Source organism: Brienomyrus brachyistius, chromosome 21 (genome assembly GCF_023856365.1).
Source record: "Brienomyrus brachyistius isolate T26 chromosome 21, BBRACH_0.4, whole genome shotgun sequence".
Taxonomy (NCBI): Eukaryota; Metazoa; Chordata; class Actinopteri; order Osteoglossiformes; family Mormyridae; genus Brienomyrus; species Brienomyrus brachyistius.
The window spans coordinates 9,097,347-9,120,709 of NC_064553.1; the positions used below are offsets into that span (position 1 = coordinate 9,097,347).

At 43.4% G+C, this 23,363-nt stretch overlaps 1 protein-coding gene across 4 annotated transcripts in view; it reads right to left on the reverse strand.

Annotated features, from left to right (window-relative positions):
- Positions 1 to 1,816: 1,816 nt before the first annotated feature.
- Positions 1,817 to 23,363, reverse strand: part of LOC125716254 (PEX5-related protein-like) — a 69,123-nt gene continuing 47,576 nt past the window's right edge. For 3 of the 4 annotated variants that reach the window (XM_048988376.1, XM_048988377.1, XM_048988375.1), the window contains 8 exons: positions 22,700 to 22,795; positions 12,092 to 12,211; positions 11,646 to 11,789; positions 9,484 to 9,554; positions 7,311 to 7,499; positions 6,364 to 6,529; positions 5,095 to 5,252; positions 1,817 to 4,390 (listed from right to left, as the gene is read on the reverse strand). In XM_048988376.1, the coding sequence (XP_048844333.1) occupies positions 4,201 to 4,390; positions 5,095 to 5,252; positions 6,364 to 6,529; positions 7,311 to 7,499; positions 9,484 to 9,554; positions 11,646 to 11,789; positions 12,092 to 12,211; positions 22,700 to 22,795 (1,134 nt within the window). In that variant the 3' untranslated portion in view covers positions 1,817 to 4,200. Of the gene's footprint in view, positions 4,391 to 5,094; positions 5,798 to 6,363; positions 6,530 to 7,310; positions 7,500 to 9,483; positions 9,555 to 11,645; positions 11,790 to 12,091; positions 12,212 to 22,699; positions 22,796 to 23,363 lie in introns of those variants that run through there. The other variant, XM_048988378.1, reaches the window with a different exon arrangement.

Here is a 23,363-nt window from a genome sequence, read left to right on the forward strand (position 1 = left end):
GAGATTATGTGTCTGAGGAGACGATTGCACACAAGTCCTTGACTTATTTTAGGAAAAAAACTCTAACATCACAAAGCATAAAAATTTAAAGCTAAAAATGGCAATTGTTTTATACCAAATCTTCTTAAAATGCGTAGTGCATTTTTCTCAACTGCCAAATTGTTTTTCTGTGGCCTATATGCAATACAAGTGAAACATTAAGATTTTTTTTAACCAAAAGTATAAAGATTCACGTCTTGCGGGAGACACAGTATTAAAGTTTGTCCCCCCCCCAGTAATCACAATTTTGCTGTATTTCCTTAAATACAAATTAGCAGTGGATGCTTGTGTTTCAAATAAATACAATTTATGTTTAGTCATCTTCACTGGGGAGTCTGTCGTCATTTTCTTTTCCCACAGGGGACAAAGATGACATGAGAGTATCTTTCTCTTAGAGCCTTTGTGTTTCAGTCAAATCAAAATCAAGACAGTGTTACTGAACAATGGTGTGAACATGAGGACTGCTGTTCATTTAGGAAGCAAACGCTTCTATAACAGTACGATGTGTAGTGATGGACAGTGAGCTGATGATATTCATTGACAGGCAAAGGTGTGTGTGAAGTCTGGACTTCCTCAAGCTGAACCGACTGGCAGTATTATCTGCTGAGTATCTGCGGAGTCGTTACTCCGCCACCCTCAGTATACATAACGAAGCCATTTCAGACGGGTATTTTGATATCCGTTACTGCCAATAAATATTAGACTATGAACTAAGTGCATTGTCATTCAGCGTCGTTTAGGACTCAGTTTTGTTAAAAACTGCATAACATCGTTATCATAAATACATTTTACTTGGCTCTAAAGACATCGTAATTTGCATATTTCCACTGATTATTGCTAATATAAATTATTAGAATTTTTTTACCCACATCTCTATTCACATTTTTTAAAATATATTCTCATTGTTGTCACCGTTTTTGCTGAGGAAACTCGTGCAGCTCAGCAGCAGTTGTCATGGCTACAGTATGTATGTTCCCCGTTCATTCTGACCTATGTCGGAAGGAATTTGCTTGTCATGCCTTTCAGCACACCGAACACTTTCTTATCTCTGTTGAACTATGCCATTAAATAAATCTCCACATATAATTGAACCTTTTTATTACTGACAATACATCTAAGAATCTCTCATTTTGTTACCTTATATATTTTCTAAAATGTTATTGTACCATGTAAGTATTAGAGCTGCACACCCCAGCATCGCTGAGGGTTAGTTTTTATTTACTGGTGTGTTAATTAATCGGATTCCCCATCGTTCCTGTGCCTACGTGCTGCCAGTGACTAACAGTGCCATAAAAGGCGAACCGGCTGAGGTTTTGTGGTGCGAGTTCTCTGCCCCGTATTGCCATGTGTCTGTGGTCCACGCCGTGATTTTGATGCGCCTCTCATTATGGTATTTCAGCCCAGTTCGGCTGCCCGGTAAGGCGTTTAACAAGACAGAAAACGTGGGCCGGATTCCTGAATTAGAATTAGTACTAGAGCAAGATTTTCAGTTTTTTTTCCTCGCATAATAAAAAAAATACTGCAACACGATTATCTTTGCTTGGTCTTTTACTTGCTATTTATTTGTTTTATTGTCACTATTATTATTGTCATTATTATTGTTACTTACAGCATTTACCCTATCGTGCAGTGCCTCTTTCTGGTAAGCTTGGTGTTGCTAAAATGTGTTATTAACTATAATTTATAACTGGGACAAAAGCTTTGAAAATGTGGACTTAGTAATATAGATGGCGACTGGGAGAAGTTGGCAAATAGCACACAATACACACACACACCATGGCAGTATATAAGAAGGCTTTATTTTAAAACACGTTAACATGTATTGTCTCATCGCCGATTTACGTGGACTTCTGCTAAATTGTACTCTATTACCGCGCAGTGTTGGTCACAAACACCATCGTGGAGCAAAAGATCACTCATAATTTTGCTTACATGTGGCCTCCTGTCAGGTTAATTTAATGCGCGTCAGCTCAATAACTTTCCGGCTGAAAACACAAAACCAAACCCTAACGTGCTGTTTACGCAATAATTACACGTAGGCAACATATTTGAATATCTACAGCAATTACATTTAGTTACATTGTATTTACAGGGTACTGCCCAGGTAAGGTAAAATGAGACTAAACAATGGACAGTATGCACTATTACTCTATTATAGTATTAATATATATTATCTACACTATTCCAGTCATAAAAGTGTCTTTTGTTTATTTACTTTATATATGTGTATATAAATAAAGATTAAAAAGTGCATTGTAAAGAGAAATATATTCCATTAACTTGAGTATGCATTTTATGTACAGTACGTATAAATAAGGAACAATAACAAATTGGCTTGTGAGTTTCATGCATAAAAAAGGAAATCAGCATTCAAAAATAAAGGAATTGACTAGCTCTTGCATGCAACCTTTGTATATTTATATTTAAATTATTTCTGGAGCATGCCTTAAACTGATTCACCTGAGAAAAGTTTTTTATTTTCTAAAAAAGTGTTATTTTACATCCTAAATAAACTCACGGCTATGCATTCTGGTATATAATAGAATATATATATTTTATATATATTTAGTTCTGAAAATTCATTTGAAAACTAAGGGAGTTATATTATTCTTCTTGAAAACACAGGCCACTGACCTAGTGGACCTGAGCTGTTGCCATGACGCCAGTTCTGATTTCCAAAGGAATACCTTGGTAACTGTATGGAAAAGTTAACACCTCGACACGGATTGTACATTCGAGTACAAGACGTATCTTAATAGCGAGGGCCGGGCTTTTCTTCCCCACAGACAAGGAAGTAAATTTACTCCAGCGATGCCAACAAATTGATATGCGTCCCAAATGGATAAGAAATGTAATTTGTTTTCCGGATGCTCTCTGGATGTTTTGCATTAAATTGATAAATGCGACCTGCAATTCCATTGTATTGTTTCAGCCGTGTGCAGTGTTTGTAGGTGGCATTGTTCTCCGAGTTGTTCTAAATGTGGGGATCGTAGTGAATTCTTATCGACGTTTGAGTATCTCCTCACCTGAGGATGGCAGGGCTAGTCCCAGCAAGTTCTGTACTAACAGAGGACAGTCGTGATTAATTTGGCAATTAATTGGTCCATACACCCAGTATTACCTTAAATATTCAGCTCAGTCCAATAACTCGGGTGAATGAGTCACGTTACTTTAATCATTGTTCAGGCCTTTAAACTTAAAACTATGTGAAATTACTTATGCATCTGACCAGTTTTGGATACTGGGGGCTGACTTCATCAGATAATATTTTGGAAAAAAAGAGTTTTAAAGCTCTTTTTTAAAAAAACAGTTAGCATATACAAAACTCTGGGTCTACAACGCAATGAAGATTGTTTAATTTAAATATTTACCTAACATCTACCATCCATTAATAGTTTGAATAATCATTTGGAGATAAAGTTATATCACCTGGATTAGTTAGTAAAGCGATACTATGCTTCATTCAGACTTTAATTGAACAACCAGCTAACTCAGTGGGCCTTGTAGGGGCAAGATTGCTTTATCGATGGATTTTTTAGAACCAATTAGAAAAATGAGGTAGAAATGAGGTTTGTCTCAAGACAAGTATAAGCGTTTCAGCATGAAAATTCCTCCAAGCAACTGCAGTCTCTTAATGAGCGTTCAGACAAATGCTTTATATCCAACTGGGGTTCGTACCCCGAGAACCTCACAAGTCCTGAGTCTTGGAATCGCGTTAAGAACATTTTGGTCTTCGGAGGGTAATTTCATGTATAATGGGAATGGCCATTAACGCAAAGGGCTGTGGTTCGATTGCTCTTACGTACACTCTGTTCTGACTGCTGATCCGTACCCTTAACCGTGTGAAGCCTTTTGCATTGCAGCTGGACAGAACCATCGGCATCCTCTGGTGCACAAACTACTCTATGCATTTCGAGCTCAGCTGAACAAGTTCTTCTAAGGCATACTAGCACAATCTCCTTCTGGGAAACTGAGTGCAAATCCATTGCAACTGTCGATCTTCAAGCACTGACAGGAGTTCCAAAAGTGCAGTATCGAATGGCTTTTTTCATAGCGTGCATTTAAAACGGGGGGAGAAAAATGGGGCAAAGGGTGTGGTGAAAACAAGATGAAGATAAGACTTTGGATTCTCTGCCGTTTTTGGATTTAAAGGGTCTGAGGTCACATGTCCATGTTGAAGGCCCTCATAAGTAAGTCCAGGTCTCCTACGCTGGCTGCTTGGAACAGCTCTGGCTGGTCCATCATGGACAGAGCTATTCTGAGGGCTGCCCAGATGTTGCTAGACATAACATGATGGCTCCTGTTCTTCCTCTGTTGATTCAAGGCTGTTAGGAAGTTACTCACTGCCTCCCTGTTGGTGAGACAGAGAAGCAATCTTGTATTGCAGGGGTGTAGCGTTAAGTGATCACAGAAGCATTTAAACGGCAAGGGAAAGTTCATGACAAACAATGCTACATTCATATGGTCATATATTCTGTTTTAGAAATCACACCACATTATCTATCCCGGAGACTACTGACACAAGGCCGAAACAACCCAGGATGGGGCACCAATCCATCACAGCAACAACACTACCAAGGGTCACAAAGTTAGATTTGTTTGTTAGTTACCTAGATAACTTATTGGATTTAAGGTACTCCAGTTTCAATGGACTGTATCTTCATTCGCTTACATTTACTCAGACTACCTTAAATCCAATATGTTACCCAGCTAAGCAAGAAATCCAGCCACACAAATATGCTCGTACTAGGAGTGATCAACTGCCTGTATCACAAAGTGAGATTTGCTGGTTAGCAAGATAACATGTCAGATTTAAGGTATCCCAGTTTAAATCCACTTCAGTATCTTTGTTAACTTGCATTTAGCCCAGACTACCTTAAATCCGATAAGTTATCCAGCTAAGCAAGAAATCCAGCTTTGTGATACAGGCTTCAGGAATCTATGTGCTGGGCCTTGATCCTGTGATGTAAATATGATGCGTCGGATTGCATCGGTAAACGCCAATATATGTACTGCAATGGAGGGGGGGGGGCACGGAGGGTCACGCACTCTGACCTGTGTGCACCCAGATTGATGCAGCTGATGCCCAAATTGTAGCGGGACCTGATGAAGCCTGGCTGTAGCTCCAGCGCCCTGGTGTAAGCCTCCACCGCTTCCTCGCTGCGGTCCCCGTTAGCCAGAGTGGCCCCGAGCCGATTCCACAGCAGGTAGTCCTGGGGTAGAGGTCAGGGGGCAAGGAGAAAGACAGCACCTTTCATCCAAAGTCATTTCCGCTCGATGAGTCACTTGCTCAGGTTGCGAGAATTATCCCGTGTCTTAAGAACCCTGATTGCACAAATTACTCACGATTGGTTTTAAGATGGGAAAAAGGTTCATACATTAGATGCCGGTCAGGAGATGGACTGTGCTTTGTTTTGCTGCACTCTGTTACTATTGCAATGATGTGTTATTTTTGTTCTAGTGTTATTTCAAAATAAAGGTACAGAGCACAGTGCTCCAAGTGGCTCACTTGCTGGGTCCTTTTCAAAGTTAAAAAAAAAAAACTGAAAACCTGCATTAAAGAATCCATTAAATTCACTGGAGCCGTTTGAAATTTTCATTCTCTCTGATTGATCTACACCGAGGACGAGAACATCCCTTCAAAACTGCATCCCAACTGTACACCTCCACATATGCTTCACGCAGTGAAGAAGCGTCACACTCCTTCCACCTGAGTCTTTTCAGCTTCCAGTCCTTTTGAGCTTCCAGTTTCTGCAACCTTTACCAAAGCGAGTAAGTCAGTAAGTTGACGGACAACAGCGACGTAGAGAAACGATTTAAGGTCCTAGTGACTCACATTAGGGGATTTGTCAATGAGCCAGTTTGTAGTGGCGATTAGGCTCAGGATGTATGCAATGCCCGAGGCAGCTATTACCGCCGGTGCCCCCCGTCCAAGGCAAAGTGAAACCGTCTGGCAAGTCGACACCCTCTTAGAAGTTGCACCCCTGGCAGCTACCTATGTCGCCTATAGGATTGACCAGCCCTACATTATGGTATATGGTGATATCGTATACCTCAGCATTCTGCTTATACCACAGTATTAACTACAGCATAAAATTTGCCACAGAGTGATACTGTTGGTGAACGTTTTTGTGAGGGGCCCTTAGCGGCGCTTTTGAAAATACCGGTCAAAATATCGTTTACCGCGATATAATGTCCGGACGGTACGCCGGCATGAGAAATTAGACAGCGGCCAAAACTTATTCCCGACGTATGAGTTTCATTGACGAGCCCAAGCTTTGTTCGGCCAGTAAACGTCAGACGGACAGGCAGGGTTGGACCTACCTCGGGTCGCACAGACAGCGCGGCGTTGAAGGCGTCCACTGCCTTGTTGAATTCAGAGCTGAGGTTGAAGAGCACCCCCAGGCCCGTCTGCAGGTCCGGATCGATGATATCCGGGTTGTGCTGAACGGCCTCAAGAAAGAGCTCCTTCACGTCGGCCAGCTGAGGGCTGAGGGTGCAGAATTTCATCTGATTGCATGAAATACATTCAAACGAAGGACATGCACACATACACATACGCCTGCTAATGTGCAGAAGGTGATATTGCTATTACTGACTGTTACCAACTATTAAAAATTACAATTATGGTTAAATTCTGTTGATCTGTGGCATTCTGCAATAACTTAGACCAGTGATTCCCAATCCGGTCCTCGGGAACCTGGGAGGGAGCGAAAACATGGACTGCTGCGGGTCCCTGAGGACCGGATTGGGAAACACCAACTTACACTGTTTAAAAAATATTTTTAATACATATTTTTATATAGCAATAATTTTGAATAAAAATCTGGAATTTGCTCTTCAAATAGATTAAATGAACATTTAATACTGCATATGAAATATTAAAACTGGAATCCTGAAAGAATGCGGGACTACGTTTAGTGTGACAGCAATTGCCTGTAATTTGCGCACTGCAATTCATACAGAAAGTTCAGGTTCACAAAGTACAAATCCAGACCAATATTTTGTTTCAACCAATCAGGTTGACTATAAAGAACCACAGTCACAGAGTACCCTGAACTGAGCTGGCTGAAATACAATCTTGGCCAGGATTTGTACTTTCTGAACCAGCACTTTCCACCTCTGATTAGAGGACCCTGAAATAACAGAGGGATCGTTCTACTGATTTATGGTGCAGTTCCCCGCGCTGAGACACGGGGACCTGAAAATGCGGCCTAAAGATAAGGCTCAGAGGGCGGTTCTGTCTCGTTGTGGGGGATAATGGGCCGTACCTGGTCACGCTGGAGGCACGGGGCGATCGGGGAGGTTTCGGGGACCTCCTGGCCAGGTTCTTGTAGCGGGGGTTGTGCAAGATCCAGCTATGTAGGGCTTCGCAGGCCTCGTGCCGCATGCCCGTGTTGGTCAGGCTGACGGCCAGAGCCATGAGTGCTTGCAGGTTGTTAGGGTGCAGCTCTAGACACCTGAGGAGATGTGAAGCCATGGGCGGGGAACGGGAGGGAGAGGCTTATGAACAATGTCTGTTACTCTGTACACCCCTAAGCTCATTGGCCCCAACTGCTCCTTGTCCTACGCAGCGGTCACACCCAAGACGGGCCGCCAACCAATGACAGGACACTCACACTTCCCGTATTTTTACTCATTTTTCCTTTTCTATTCCTGTCTATCTCTACTTTTCAATATCTGGTTAAGAGACGGCAATAATAAGAACTGTTAACTAAACTGTCAGTATAGCAATGGTAGCTTGAGGGTTAGGGAATGGTGTTTATGAGTGAAAGGTTGCTGGCTTGAATCCCTGCTCAGTAGAATATCACTGGGGTGCCCTGAGCAAAGTACCTCTCTTCCGGTGTATCAACAATGACAACTTTTCACTATTTATTTCCCCCCCAAAAACTTTGTTTTGTTGTCGAGAGCCAACAACAGCAAGGGCAGGACATAAAGAATGGATCCCTTTAATGTGAGAACGTTAACTGTTTATAGCGTGAACTTGTTGACCGTCTATTCGACACACACAAGAAATTACAGCCGGGTCGGGTCTGACAGGTTAGCACACCCTTATCAAGAAGCTTAAGCCAATTAATGCTAAATTGTGAGTGACTTTGGTAAATCAAGGCTGGTTTCCTCCTCACAGCAATTTCTCATCCAATTATGATTTGCAGAGCTTGGAACAGAAGGGTCCTTGCTGACATTCAGTAGCATCCTGTTTCGCTTCGCTGTATTTTGTTGTTGTTTTTTTATCGTGAATGTCTAATGAAAATAAGAAACAATTAGGCTTTAATTGTTGTGTAGTTAATGCTTCACTCAGCCACTTCCCCAGGGACAATTACGAAGTGTCTTATATTTAACAGTATCCCTCAGCCTTTCAGCTGCCTAGACTTTACTTCTTTTTTTTCCTTTGGAAGAGCAGTAGCTGAATTCCAAAGTTTTCAGAAAAATTATACATTTATTGCCAGCCTGAGTTATGGTGGGTGTTTTTTTCTAGGGCTGCAAAGCACCAAAAGTGGAAGCAGTTAAAGTGCATTTAGGTGTCATGAAGATGCCTACCTGTGATTTGTTGAATGTTCCAGGTAATCCTGTTATTTTTGGATTTTTTTTGCATTTAGTTATGCAATAACATGGCAAACCAGGTTCTTTAAGGTGCGAAAGTTCCTGCAGTTTTCTCAAATAGGGATTTTAATCTAGATATGTTGTAAATAATTCCACAAGAAAATAAGTATATTTTTTAATGTAAAGTATGCGTAAAAACTGATTAGGAGGGTTTTGGCAGAATGATACTGACTTCTTAGATCACGGTTTCCCAGTCCGGTCTCTGGGGACCCACAGACGGTCCACTTTTTCACTCCATCCCAGCTCCATGTCAGACATTTAAACATGGACTGTCTGACATGGAGCTGGGAGGGAGCGAAAAAGTGGACCATCGGCGGGTCCCCGAGGACCGGAGTGGGAAACACTGTGTTAGACTAAGACGAGGGATTTTCCTGTCATTTTACTGCTGAAATATCATACCAGGTTAAATGTCTGAAGTCTGAGCATTTTAGCGAGGAACCAAACATCCTCTTAGCTCAATTAGCTATTGTGAGTGAGGGCGATGTGCACGGCGGTAAAGACAAACCCATCAATAAGATGCCTTTAAGATTTGTTTTCCCCGGAACACTAACAGATGTACGTGACGTGGGGGTAGGTGGATGGAATGAGGAGTTTATTACGTTTTAACAGAGCGAGAGAACAAAATGGCCTCTAAAGATCACTGCATTAGCGCTAACAAAGGGTTTAACAGAGCTGGGAAAGACAAGAGCCTTCAGACATGCTTCTCCAGTAGATGAGACTGCTTTATACCATTAATAATCATTAACTGACTGCAGGTGAGCTAAGCAGCTTGGCTCTGACCTTGCCCTGCTCCTGGAAAATCCACACCCCTGTAGGGATCCATGCAGTGCCCCTCCTTACCTCTGGAGGGAGACTATAGCTGCTTGCTCGTTCTCATTCTCCGCTTGTGTGGTCCCCAGCACCTGCCAAGCCTGAGGAGACAACGGGGTCGAGCACTGAAAAACGAACACAAAACATCTGCGGCCCAGCACAGAAAGTTATCAGTAGAGAAGGAAAGACAGAAAAGCCCTTTAAAATACAAAAAAAAAAAGTTCCAGGTTGGACAGTGTGCTGAGGTAATGACACTCGTCCCTAAGGTAACTCAATGGCGACACGCAAGCCCTCAACCTTGAATGCTTCATCAGAATGATGTGCTTCACATATTTTGAAGCTGAACAGCTCCTATTATTGCTTACATTACTAAGCAGACTCTTACCTTAGGCGATTTTCATAACTTGCAATTTTACTGCTTAATTTTTAAGTGCCTTATCTCTCATATGTGGAATGTGCAACCTTCTGATTTTCAGTCAAATTCCTAAATCTTGCTGCCAGTTGACTCTCAACACGGCATTAATTAAAAGGAGAATTAATGACATGCTTAACCTGGGGTCGCGGCAACATAGGCTCTTTCAGGTGCAAAGAGTTCATACAAAAGCTCTTTCGGCTCGGAAGAGGCTCCAACACTGTCTAACTGAGCGTACAACAGTAGCAAATCAGCGGCATCCATTAGCCTCGTATTGCTGGTACTGTCATTGTGGGCATGGCGAAGGAGGGACAGCCCACCTAGAGGCTCTCAACAAGCAGGGTTTTATTAAGGCGTACTAAACACGAAGGGGTAAAAAGACAACAAAGGGCCCACAAGGGATCAAAATAAGTAGGAGGGAACAAGAACTAAACTATAGCTCAACAAAAGTAAAATAACACAAAAAATACGTGGAAGCAAACATGGGATCAGGGGATCAGGGACTCACTAGAGGAGAAGGACATGGGATGACCAGTGACACCCCCTGGCCAGACAGGGAACAGCATACCAAAGGCGCCGGACAGGGACCGATCCTGACAGGTACTTTGCCAAAGTACTGGGTCAAGTTGATGACTCGGGGTCTTAATGACCCCAGAGCGATAATCTATTAACTGTACATCCCAAAGGAACAGCCCATACAAATTGACTTACCCTGTGCTTCTACCGCTGGTCTATTACAAAAGCAGTGCAAGTCTGCAAAGCCCTTCAAGAATGATGCCAAGTTAGAATGTAACTGCCCATCTGGGCTTTAGGTTTGACGTCCATGTTGTGACACAGTGAATGGGGTTAAGGGTGAATGAAAGTACTGCTAGTTAAACTGTAGAGGAGTCTGGTGAGGCAGGATTAGGTGCTTGCAGGACGTCCCCAAGGCAGAAGCGTGGAGACATGCCAGTCCACAACAGGAGTGCAGAATCAAATGAACCACAGTGGGAGAGAAAGCATCTGCGCTAAAGAAAAGCACAGGCGTATTTTTGGAAAATCTCGGCTGGTGTTCTCTCTCTTTCTCCACCAGTAAACAAATCCACGTTTTAAATAGATCGGATGTGTCATCTAAGGGTGACCTATATCACACGAGCAGTGAGACACTGTAGCACTTAAGGACATGGACTTCTAACCCAAAATTTACAGGCTTAAATTCCAAGGGCTGTCAATACTGTGGTAACCTTGTGCTTGCAAATGTTGGCTGCAAATTTCAAGCAATTGCCGTATAGATGAGTCCAAATACACATTTTTGGTCACTCTCATGGATCAAAAATGTGGACCATCTGTGGGTCAATGAGGACTGGGTTGGGAATAACTGGTCTAAATAGTCACTTGGGCAAAAGCATCAACTAAATGACAAAATTGTGGTATTCTTTGGTCTGGTAACAGCCGATATAAACCCACAAGTCAAATGCTGATAAACAAAAAAAGCTCAATGATGTTATCCATCCATCGACCCATCCATCCATCCATACCCGTTTGTTCTATGCAGGGCCAGGGGGGTCTATCCCAGAAGCTATGGGCATGAGGCTGGGAATAACCCAGGACAGGGACCAGCCCAATAAGGTGATGTGAAACACTGGAATGCCCTGAGGTAATTTAAAACTCCTTTTCCATATAATTTTCCCCGCCAGACCCTCCATGGCTGTGCTCACAGTGTCGCGTTGAAGTGTAAGGTAAGCCTTGGTGTCAGCCCTCCGAGCAGCTGAGGGTCCATCTCACACTCTCTGTCCCTCACCTCTGAGTCCTGCGGGTCTTGGAGGATCGCGGCCTCCAACAGCAGCACGGCGTTTGGTAGGTCCCCCTCCCTGGCCTTCCTCAGCCCCTCCTCGAAGGGGTTGGGCCACTCCCGGTACGGGTTGTCCGTTTGGAAGTAATATCCCTGACAGAGATACAGGCAACAGGAGATCAGCCAGCTCCAAACTCCCTCTAATCACTCAGATGAAACAACACCACGTTTGGACTTTTGATTTGAAGTTAAAGAGCAGCTCATTCCTGTTTCTATTAAACCACTGAGGTATTATTAGATGTACGGTCGGAACAGGATGTTCGGCAATGTTCGCCATTGTCTTTGGAGATGCAGATAAAACTCCTGTAAAAATTCTCTTTTCGAAGCCGCTTTTTGCCTAGGGCATCTAATGCCTCACTCCTTTTGAGTGTCTGTGTTCCCCGGGCGTGAAGCACCTTTTCATGTAGCGAGACGGTAGGGTGAATGGTGCCTTCGTTCTCAGCCTCTTCCAGCCAGTTCCTCCGCACCAGCTCCTCCCACTCCACCTGCATCTTGTCCCAGAATTCTGTGTCGGACTAGGGGAGTGGACAAGAACGCCGGGGGAGGAGCAATGAGTAGCCAATCATGACGCTGAAGAAGAAAAAGGACACCTGCGTGAATCAGGTAAGCATGTGCTCTGTGATCATTTAGCATCTGAGCATAGTGAATTGTGGTACAATCTTAGCGTTCTGAATCATAAACATGAGCAATGCCTCAGACACTCTGACGCTGAGGCTGGTATTTATCGTGTAGATTCAGAAGATCTAGCTTAATGTTCAACTGTCTGCTATTGCTCCTTAAACACAAACCGTTACTGCTGAGCTTATTTAAAACTCACGCATGGGTACCCATGGTGATCTGCCTCCATGCCTGCTGGCACCGCCAGCGACCCGCACCATTAACCAGGCGCCTTGCTGCGCTCTCAGGGCCGGTGCCCCATGGCCGCGCCCCTGAAGGCATGTCCTTGTCAGAGACATAAGTGACCCCTGACCTCTCCCGCTGTGTCGCCATGGATTACCGCTGGTCCTCGCAGGCATTGACACAGAATATGTCAGAAGTGCCAGGAGACGTAGGGATTAGCGCGTCCGCGCTGACATGCATGGGCAAAAATTTCAGATCTGGTTTAGTAAGCCAAGATGGGCAACCCCCCACCCCCCCCACCTAAAAAAAAAAGAAACGAAGGCTTCATTGTAGTGATAGAATTAATCGAGTTCCATTGTGTTCGGCTTAACCCTCTGTCCAGGAGAGATTAGCTACCCAGCCAAGTGTAAAATTGGCTAATAGCAGGAAGCAGGCCGCACTGATATCGCTGCTATTCACTTGGCTCTGGCAAGTGACTGTCCAGCTACATCACATCGGCAATGGAGACATGAGGCATCTATGGCGACGGCAAGACAAGCCAGCGGGTGCAAAAACGAAAGTATATCAGGGCTTTGTTTTTATTTTTTACAAGAATCTTTCCGTTCTGCTAAGCCTTTCGTCCGCAGGCCGAACGTCAAACGAATGTGAAGCAGTTGTGCACTATGAGCAAAGCACATTCAATCTATCAGTCAAACAAAAAAAAAATAAGCAGACGAAAACACAGATTCGAAAATAAATCACCTAAAAAAGGCCCGCAAAGGTTTAGCATACACCTGCAATATGTGCAGGGCCTTAGCGGAAAGGCCGGCTGAAATCTGGATTGCACTGGAGTTGAATGTGCTCACGCACTCATTCCTCACAGCCTAGTAAACCTATGAAGCTTAACATCCTCCCTGTACTTGTTCTGGAAGCCAATGACAGTGACAGGAATCAAGCGAAAGATCCGGTTTCTTTCCTAATTTATCTCTTTAAGTTGGACTGCAACTTGACTTGATAGGTTTTTCAGTGATGTTGACTAAAGCTCCTTGTGGCCAGCGTCCGAGACTCAGCTTCCCAGTGGTGCTTATGAGAATTCCTGAAGTCACAGCAGTGTGAAATCACCACCACCCAACCGCCCACCCCCCCTCCTTGAGGCAGAACTCTGCTTTTGGGACCTGTGACATCAGCAGTGGGTTCAGCGGTCCACTAGGCGACAGTGACCACAAGTTGAAATCTAGAGAAGAAGCGTCTGGTAAACTGTCCCTGCTATTAAGCAGGTGTACCGCACCGTGCTTGTCTAGTGACTTTATGATGAAGAACGGGAGTACTGTACACTGAGCAATTAGTCTTCTGTTGTCTTGCAGAGGGTGGCGTGACATTTCCTATCAAGCTAATTTCGTGGCCTCTGTCTCGGCACCAGCATTTGATTAAGTTCCTGTGGGCCGCGCCTACTGTGCTTCTCCGACTACCGCTCTCGATCAGGCCTGACATCCCATCTGTGATTGACGTAATGCAATATGGATGATGCGGAACAGCTCCCTGAGTCAGGTGCTCTGCTGGGGGCGGGGTAGAGGCAAGAGCTTCGGCCAGGAGACCCTGGCTGCTGCCCACATTGGAAGACACCATGTATCAGGCTGATTGTGCTGAGTTTGTTGGATTGAAGGATGTAGATGACTGAGTGGATGGAGGCCGACTCCCGGGGTGGGTTCATCTCTGTCAGCCATACCATTAAATCCGTCACAGCTGTGTGCGTAGGTTTTCCAACAGGGCTGTTTAGGGTGGGGAAGGTTCCAAGCGTGGAAAGCACATTATGGGCAGAAAATTGAACACAAACTTTTGCATCCAAAATTTGGGGATGGTGTTTGGTTCATTGGATTTCGACGCTGCATCTGTAATCAGAAGGTTGTTGGTTCGAATCTTAGGGTCAGTACAGTGGTTTCGCCACTAGCCCCTTCAGCAATGCCTTTATCTGCCAGTTCCTCCAGGGTCCGGCTGATCATGTGATCTCAAAAAAATCGGATGCCGCTATGGATAAAAGTGTCTGTGGAACAAACACAGCAGATGCTCCTTCAGCCAGCACTGGACGCACAAGTTGGGAACTGTACGAATGAGAAGTCTCAGGGAAAGAGATTTTTAATGGGCTTGGTAATGGACAAAACAAGCATTTTAATGAGATGATGCAGCTCAGTGAGACCACACAACTCGCTCATTAGAGCGATGGTACAGAGCGGACATCCAGGGATTATTCAGATTACACAGGCTGTTTCAAGAGCCAATTAAATCCTCACTGTATGGCGATCTTACTTAACGCAACTGGCAGTGCTAAAACAAAGAGTTTCCCGTTTGACCTCTACTTTTTGCAGGAAAACGTCCGGGATAGATGCATGTCAGTCAGATGCAACAGGAGCGCTAAAATCCTCAATAATTTCATTTCAAAACAAAGTGAAAACTGCACAGTAACATTTTTCACTGCTCATCATATGTGAAAAGAATACAAATTACTTCAGTAGAAATAGCTGTAAAAACCACTGCAAGCTTGTTTACATTTGTACTGCGACTGTAAACAGCTTAAGTTCCTCAAAATTAAACCGTGCGCTTAGCAGAACCTAATAGATTTTAAAATTTTATAGATTTAGGGCACTCCGGCTCAGGTGCAGGAGGGAAATGTGCTACTCTACAGGATGCAGTCATGCAATAAGATGCAATAATCTAGCACAGAGTGTCTGGTACAATCACATGCCTGCTGTTATGCATAACTTGTTAGCTTTTCGTTACCCTAAATAAGCTTTTTCGCAAAAATGCACCATCATGAGGAAGAGAAACCAGCATTATAGATGGTCAAATTATCTGTAACACCCATGTACTGTGAGGGTAAATGTGTAAAAAAAGTACTAATGGAATTGTCAATTTATCTACTTTCAGCCTTAGATTATCCGGTTAGAGCAGTGATGACCCAGGTGTACTCCAAGAAGCACAGGGTCAGAAATCTACCACAGGGCAACTTGTACAACGGCACAAATTGGAAATTTACAAGCAATTCATGTGAAAAATGTTCATCTTTCGACTGCGAGATGAAACCTGGAATATTTGCAGGCAACTCACACAACAGAGAAGCGTGCAGACAATGCAAGGCATCAGACTCAAAGCTGTGGTTTACCACCACTACGTACTCTGGCACCCTATTAAAACACACGCATGCACACATGAACCATTCATTCATCTATTTATACAAAAGGATATTTACTGAAGCAATTCCGTTAAATTAGTTTTCTCCTAAGTGCAACCATAATTGTTCACCTTGATGTTCAACCCACGACTAAAAGCAATACATTCACTACTAAATAAATCTCTACACTGTAATCTGCTGAAATCCAATAGGCTGACCTATGATTCCATTAGTCTGAAATGTGCATCTGAACAAAGGGGGGGGGGACACAACTGAGCAGAGGGCAAACCAGGGTTCATTTTTTCATGGAGGATGTTGAGTAATACAGTAGCACACTTCCTTCCTTCATTCATTTATTCGTTCATTGACCGGCACCAGGTAAACTGCACTACATTCGGCTTTTTGCAGTTTACCGTGCTTCCATTTGTACTGCATGGTGCGTCAGCTACTCCTAGGCAAGTAGCTGCTTTAATTCTGTACCGAGACACCTCATTTCATTTAGGTGAAACATACAAGCTGTTGCATTATTAATTATGCAGTGACAGCCATCGGAAGACAAATTCCCCATGTCCTCATCCACTGAACCAAAACAACACAGTGCCTGATGTGACACAAGTAAATATCTGTGATATACTTCAGTTATTTAACATGGCAATAAATGCTGAACAAAATAAAACATGTAAAAAAAAAAGACCTTTCCTTGACAACTTCCTTCCATGTTATCATTTATCTAGTCATACTTCCCATGATGCCTCACTTCTAGTAATAGGGAGTCATCACCTCAGTACAATGCTTTCTAAATCCTGGCCATTAATAGCGCGACCTTCAGGCTCTCCTTGTGATACTGGAGATAGGGTATTGTTTGTCATGTGTTTATTGTGTGATTACTATACTGACCCACTACCAAACATTATTCCCCCAGTCCTCCAGTAGAAGTGCTTTATTCTCTCCATGGCCCCTGTAATGAGGCCCCCCAGTGGCACGATCGTTTGTGAAGCTGCTTTCTCGTATCGACACGAAACAACAGAACCAGAAAGAAAAATATATCGTGCTACAATATGAAGTAGAGCATCAGGCAACTCGCAATATAGCTAGTAGAAAAAAATGTAATACTTCAATATGATAAAATACGATGTAATCATGTTGTTTTTTTAATGCAAGTGACGAAATCCGCCATGCATTATCGAAGTATTTGTAATATATTACAAAAGTTTGCTTGGTCAGACATCGATATGCCTCTACTGACACGCGGCCTTAACATCGGTGCAAGTTATTATTCCGACACTGAAACAGTACCATTCATGTATTGTTACAACCCTGGAATTTAGCAGAAGCTATAAAAAGCACTTCTGTCAAACATCTGCATTCTCCTATTTGTAGGCCTGGCGACAGAATCCAAATTAGGCTGAGAAGGTCAATTTGCTTACATCTCACGTTATGCAATACAAATCACAAGTGTTGTGTGATTTATTTCACAGCAGAACACAAACTTCTGCCTCTGACAGAATGGGACGTAGCCATTAAATCAGTTTTATTGTATCAAATTATTACTTGAAAAGTAATGTTGGAGTAAGCTGCATTGTACTGAATCCTTTTGCTCTCGCTGCGGAATTCGACGAGGCTGTACAAAAGCAAGGCTGTGTTAGTAGGGCAGTCGCCTTGCAGACAGACCGAATCTCAGACCACGCTGTTTGTGCCCCATTTACAAAGGTGCTACATCTCCAGGTGGCATCTGGTTACAACTAGTCAGAAGCAGGACTCCAAACCGGCATGAGGAACAAAAACGAAACCCCAAAAACAAACTGTGCTTTAGATTTAAAAATAATCATTTTGATTGTTCCGGAATGGAATGCTAATTTGAATGGCTGGTCAATTGCATTGTTTTTTGTTTCCATGTAACTTAAAAGGAATCTGAAGTAGAATATTCTGTCTTGCCTCTAAACTCTGAAATGTGTCACCTTCTTTCATTTAATTGAATCTGCAGCGGCACATGCAGTGACAACACACAACGGTATTTGCCCACTAAGTGCTGCGGAACACCAGAGGACGGCCTAATGACTTTCGATGGTGTCATAGTAAAATGAAAAACCTCCCAAAAGACATCCGAATCTCATCAACCCCTTGAGTCTTAACTGATGCCTGTGTGGAGTTGATATCTCTTAATGGTAGACCATTTCTGTTAATAGAAGACTGTGGTTTCAGGAAAATTATCGAGTTATCAAATACTAAAAGCAATGGAAAATGGTCAATTCATCCAGTATTCGGAATGTGGTGCCAAGTGTTGCACAGGGACGGGAGTCAACAGCTGAAGAACAAACTAAGCGGATGGCATCTTATGCTTAAAACTGATCCTGCAACATGCAGAGAACAATCTGTCCTTGGAAGCAATATACACAGCATCAACAGAGGGCACCTTGTGTCTGCGCGGAGGGTAGGCAAATGTGGTCGACGAGACTAGGGAGCAGCTGGAAATGCAGGAATTAACTGCAGATCCTGATGGCATGGATACATGTCGCGCAATGTGTGGTGTTTAGTCCACACTTTGACGATTAGCAAAACAATAATGTATGAAAAATCACCTACCACAATTATAGAAGGCACATTGTGAATGATGCACTCAGAACAGAATCGCTGTTCGAAAAATATAAAGATTTGCGTGAGACACTTGCGTTCTACATGTAACATTCTTCGATGGCTGCGTGAGCTCTGGACCTTAAATGAGAATGTGTCCCCAAACATCAAAGGGCGTGTGCGTCAGAATCGGAGGACATTTCTGACCTAGTAAGACCTGTGCGCCAACACCTGCAAAAATGCCACAGAATGTCTCCGGTTCAAAAAGCTAAACTGCAGGTGATCGGCTGCTATTTCACAGTACAATTTCTTCAGTACCTCAAAAGATGTGAAAGAACAAACATTGGCAATTATACTTTCGTAGCCGCTTTAGCTATTGATCCCACATACAGAGCACTGAACTGAAAAGGCGGGAATTCACCTGTCCTGCACACGGGAGGCTATTCAGAACCTGCCTCCCATTACCGCGACCTTGGCAAAGCCAACTCCTCCGTTCTCATCCAAAGATGATGACAAGATTGAGCAGACGGTGACGGCAAGAGAGAGAAAGACGACCACAGTGATCCCTTCTCACATCTAGACCGTGTCTTTTTTGTCTCCTGAACACTTATTCAAAAGAAGCCAATATAAAGTGTGGTGAAAGTGTTTTTAAGTACTAGTCCACCATGTCTGTATCCAACTCAGACCTGAATGAATGGGCTATGAATGTGATTGCACTGCCTGTCACAAAAGTGGGAGTGGAGTGTGCATTTTCTTGCCTTTTCCCGTCAAGCTCCTAGCTGCATGACAAGATTGTAGAGGACGTTCTCTGCATCCGCTTAAAAAGGCAATCTGAGCTGTAGCCTTCTGTTGTGCTTTTCTGTCCCCAAGGTACCATTTTTCCAGTCATTTGGTGAGATTATAAATAACGGTTAGTAGGCTTGATATGCTATTTAGATCAGGTTTTGCGTTTTTGCCCATTTTTAAACAATATTTCGTTGGTCTTCGTGTTTCAAAGTCTTTTCTAAGGCCCACGGGTTTCAATATGTAGCTTTTGTTTGCTTTTCCAAATGATTTAAAGTTAAACAATTTAATGCCCATGACAATAACTTAACAATAGAAATGAAAGAACGCAACGTGTCATTTATTATTCTAAGATGCAAATCTTAATATTCACACTAACAGCTTCACAGAGATAATATGCCTATAATTTGTTTTCAGATTCATAATTTGTTTTATGCATTTATGCATATTAGACATTTATTTGTTTTTAGGCTACAGATTTGTTTGGCAACAAGCATACGAGCTAATTAAAATCACAAAAGCAAGCTGCCAAACACAAGACAATAGCACAACAAAGAGTTACATCAAATAATGGAAGCAAGAATGACTTGCGATGTTATTTTATCTTTAAATGTGACTGTTCTTTTGAGCTCCTGATGCTCATTCCACCATGCAAGCAGAATCAACAGAATATAGAAAAATATGAGCAGTAAAATATGAGTAGTAAAATATGAGTAGTAAAATATCAGTATTACCCTGTAAATATGACAGTAACTACATGAAATGTCAGTGCAGCCAAATTTTTCCCAATCCGGTCCTCAGGTCCCTGCGAACAGTCCATGTTTTTGCTCCCTCCCAGCTCCCTTGCAGTGGTAGCAAAAAGTTATTGTCGGGAGTAGATCAATGACTTAACTAAGTCTGGCTTGGCGAAATAATGTGATTCCTAAGTTGTAACAACTTAAGGGTTTTCGCATCAACTTGGGCAAGATAAATGTTGGGCTCTACTTTCCAAATAGTCATGAAACGATGGCAGCCCATTTGACAGATCATCCTCTAGAACAGTGTTTCGCAATCCGGTCTTCAGGGACCAACAGACAGTCCACATACTGTACAACCCTACGTTATTTAATTTTCTTATCCTTCTGCCTTGTTTATTGCACAGTCTGGAGTAGCGACAGTTTCATTTCACTGCTAGAGCCTCACCACATTCATGCCTTGTGACCAATATAAATCTTGAATCTTGATTCTGGACCAGAGACTCTCGGTGAGCCGGTGACCCTCCCCAGCTCGAAAGTCCCCCCGACTTCCGGCCTCTCCAGCAGAGACCGGCAGCTTCCCGTCAGCTTTTTTTTTATCGCCACATACACTCACCGGCATGGCGGATGGTTGCCCTGGCGACATATCCGCCCCATAGACACGCTTTCCGTAATCAGGACTCTGCTGCCGTCGTCACCCAGGGGTGGAGCTCTTATCAGCACTCGTGCGAATCATACGCAAGCGCAGTATTCAATTAACTGCTTTTCTGGAAAGCCGTTCTGGTCTGTTCCCCTGCCTTTCGCGAGCTTATATTAAATACCAGCTTCTGCTGACCCGCGGCTGTTCTCCATTATTAATGCTTACAGCATGCAATTACATAGCTAGCATTCACCTACCGCCCTCAGCACGCAAAAGATATATAGAGTCTTATTCATGAATGAATCAGTCCAAATGTACGGCATTTAAAAGACCTAGGAGGCTGGGAGATGAATCCGGAAGCAGATATCACACAGGAGCCAGCGCTCCAGTCCTGATTAAGATTTTTGATCGATCGACGGTCTCGTCTGCGTGCATTGCTCATGTCTCCCACCTTATGGGAGCATTCATGTTCAAACCAGGACGGCAGCAGCATGCCCCTGACATGCGGGAGGCTCCCGGTGGTTTGGACCGGAGTTGAGAATTCATGCTCCATCTGATAAGCCTGACAGCTTTGGCCCGAAACACGATCCAAGCAGGACGGCTATTTTTAAACACATGCCTCACCTGTATGTCAATATTTATATTTATAAATTCTGTAGTTAATTTTTTATTTACAAGGTGGCTTATCATAAATACTGCTATTTGTTACTGATTTAAAACATTTTCCAGTATTTTTCAATGGTGAGTTCTGCCATTACATTGCTGAAGTGTGAAAGAATGCAACATTTTTTTTCCCCTTCAAAACTACTTAGCATCTAATTTTTAAACAAACATCCATCCATTGCTTTGCTCCTACTTTGACATTCCCTGTCTTCCCTCCCAACATCAGTCATGTGCTTTCCATAGGCTCCTGGTCCATAGCATCCTACCACAACTCACAGTGCACGTGATGAAGTTCCCACATAATGCTTTTGCTGGAAAATGTGACTGGACCAAAATATTAGTTGTTCATTCACATGTATCTCTTTTTGGCTGAAGCTATCATCCAAAGTGACATACAAATGAGATAGATAATGCATAATAAGCACAGAGTAATAACAGAGTCAACTTAGGTGCCACTTAACGTTAGTTTCCAATGATTGGGCAGAAAGAAGTGCAAGATAGTTGTGGGGGGGGGGGGGGGGGGATAGAGCTATTCAAACCCTGCTTAAAAACCTTGCTTATGTAATCATAAATGCTCGTAGTTTGGTGGCCAGGCTCTGACACAACCTATAATCAACACACAATTATCTTCCCAGAGAAAAGAAGAAAGTCTGAATGCAATATACAAAAATGCAGATGAACACGCAGTGGTGCCATGCAAACCCTCTGAGGATGGTCTGCAGAAGACTGTGAGCCTGTTAGAGTCAGAGGTAGGGGATGAGGTCCCGTCCTCCTGTGCGTCAGGCCTGGTGAGGACCTCCTGCATGTAGCGGAGGGTGTTTCCTAGCCCAATCCCTGGGGATCCCTTGACAGTCCACTATTTTGCGCTCTTCCAGGAAGAAATATGGACTGTCCGGGCGTCCCTGAGGACTGGGTTGGGAAACACCACTCAAGCCGGACAGCTTGCTGGCAGAGCCGGACGTATCACCAACAGCTAAGAGACTCTGAAGCTTTCTGGCCCCGGATTGATCGCAGACGCCGTGCACAGTCACGTAGCCTGAGAATTCCTATGCACACTGTGCTCCTGAACAGCCCGGCGGCCTTCTGGTATATATAAAAGCGGGTTGAATCAGGTCACCAAGTGCGACTGTAGAAACCGGAGCAGATATATCCACATGAGAATGGCTGACGTCGACACTTCTCTGTTGCAATAAGTGGGTACATTGTGGAAACAGCTTTAAATAACTTTCGGCTGATGGTTCCATGAGCGTATCCCGTTACTGGACAGCGTCCTGTCCTCCGGCTACCGGCTTGTCCCATAATTACTGTCCTTTGGGCTATTTATGTGCATAATTCCACTAAAAAAATCTAAAGAAACAGATGGTAATATCTTTATATGAGACTAAATCCTGGCATGAAAATGACTACGAACCTTAAATAATGGTAAGCAAAGACAGGAAAAAAAAAAAACGTAAAAAATGTCAGAGCTTTCAAATTAAATGACCCCTCAGCATAGAAAATGTCATTACAGGTGACCTGCCTGTCAACGGACCGTAAACCATCATATGAACAGGAAGAGGAATATGGACAAATGTGAATATTTAGCTGTCTGACTGCTGGAGAATGGTGGAGACCCATTCTCTCTCACCTCCACTGCTGCCTTGGCCTTCTCAAACTCCTCCTCCAGGGAGTGGTTTCTGGACAGGAAGGCTCCGCCCCTCCTTTGGTCTTTGCTGAAGCGACGCTATTGGCCCAGACAAAGGGAGACAGACACAGTTGAAGGGTCAAATCAAGTGACGTTAAAGGGGCCTATATTGTCTGGCCAACCATATACAATGACACAGAATACAGTCACGAGATAACGAACGGTGGCACATTCAGCTGCAGAAAAGATTAAGAGAGCGCTCTGTTTTTAAATGAACCAGCATCTTTAAATCCTGCTTCTGTTGTGGTTCTGCTGGTAGAAGGTTGCTTCCAGGTTCAAAATTTTAAGACCGCAATGAATGACAAGAATGACGAGAAACCAGCCAGGTTGAGGGCAGAAGCAACTTTCTAATGCCAGAGATGACCGTTAACCTATCCAACAGTTTCTCATGAATCAGAGGATGACCTCAAGCGACCTTCAAAAGGAGTGGCAAGCATTAAGTGCAGGTGTGAAGTGCACTGCTAGGACAGTTCATATCAGGCTCCTAGAAGCAAGTCCCATAAAGCAAGGAATAAGCTCTTCATTAATGAGAAACAGAGAAGAACCAGGCTGCAGTTTGCAAAAAATATATATTATTCACATACGCACAACCATAAATTGAGAAATG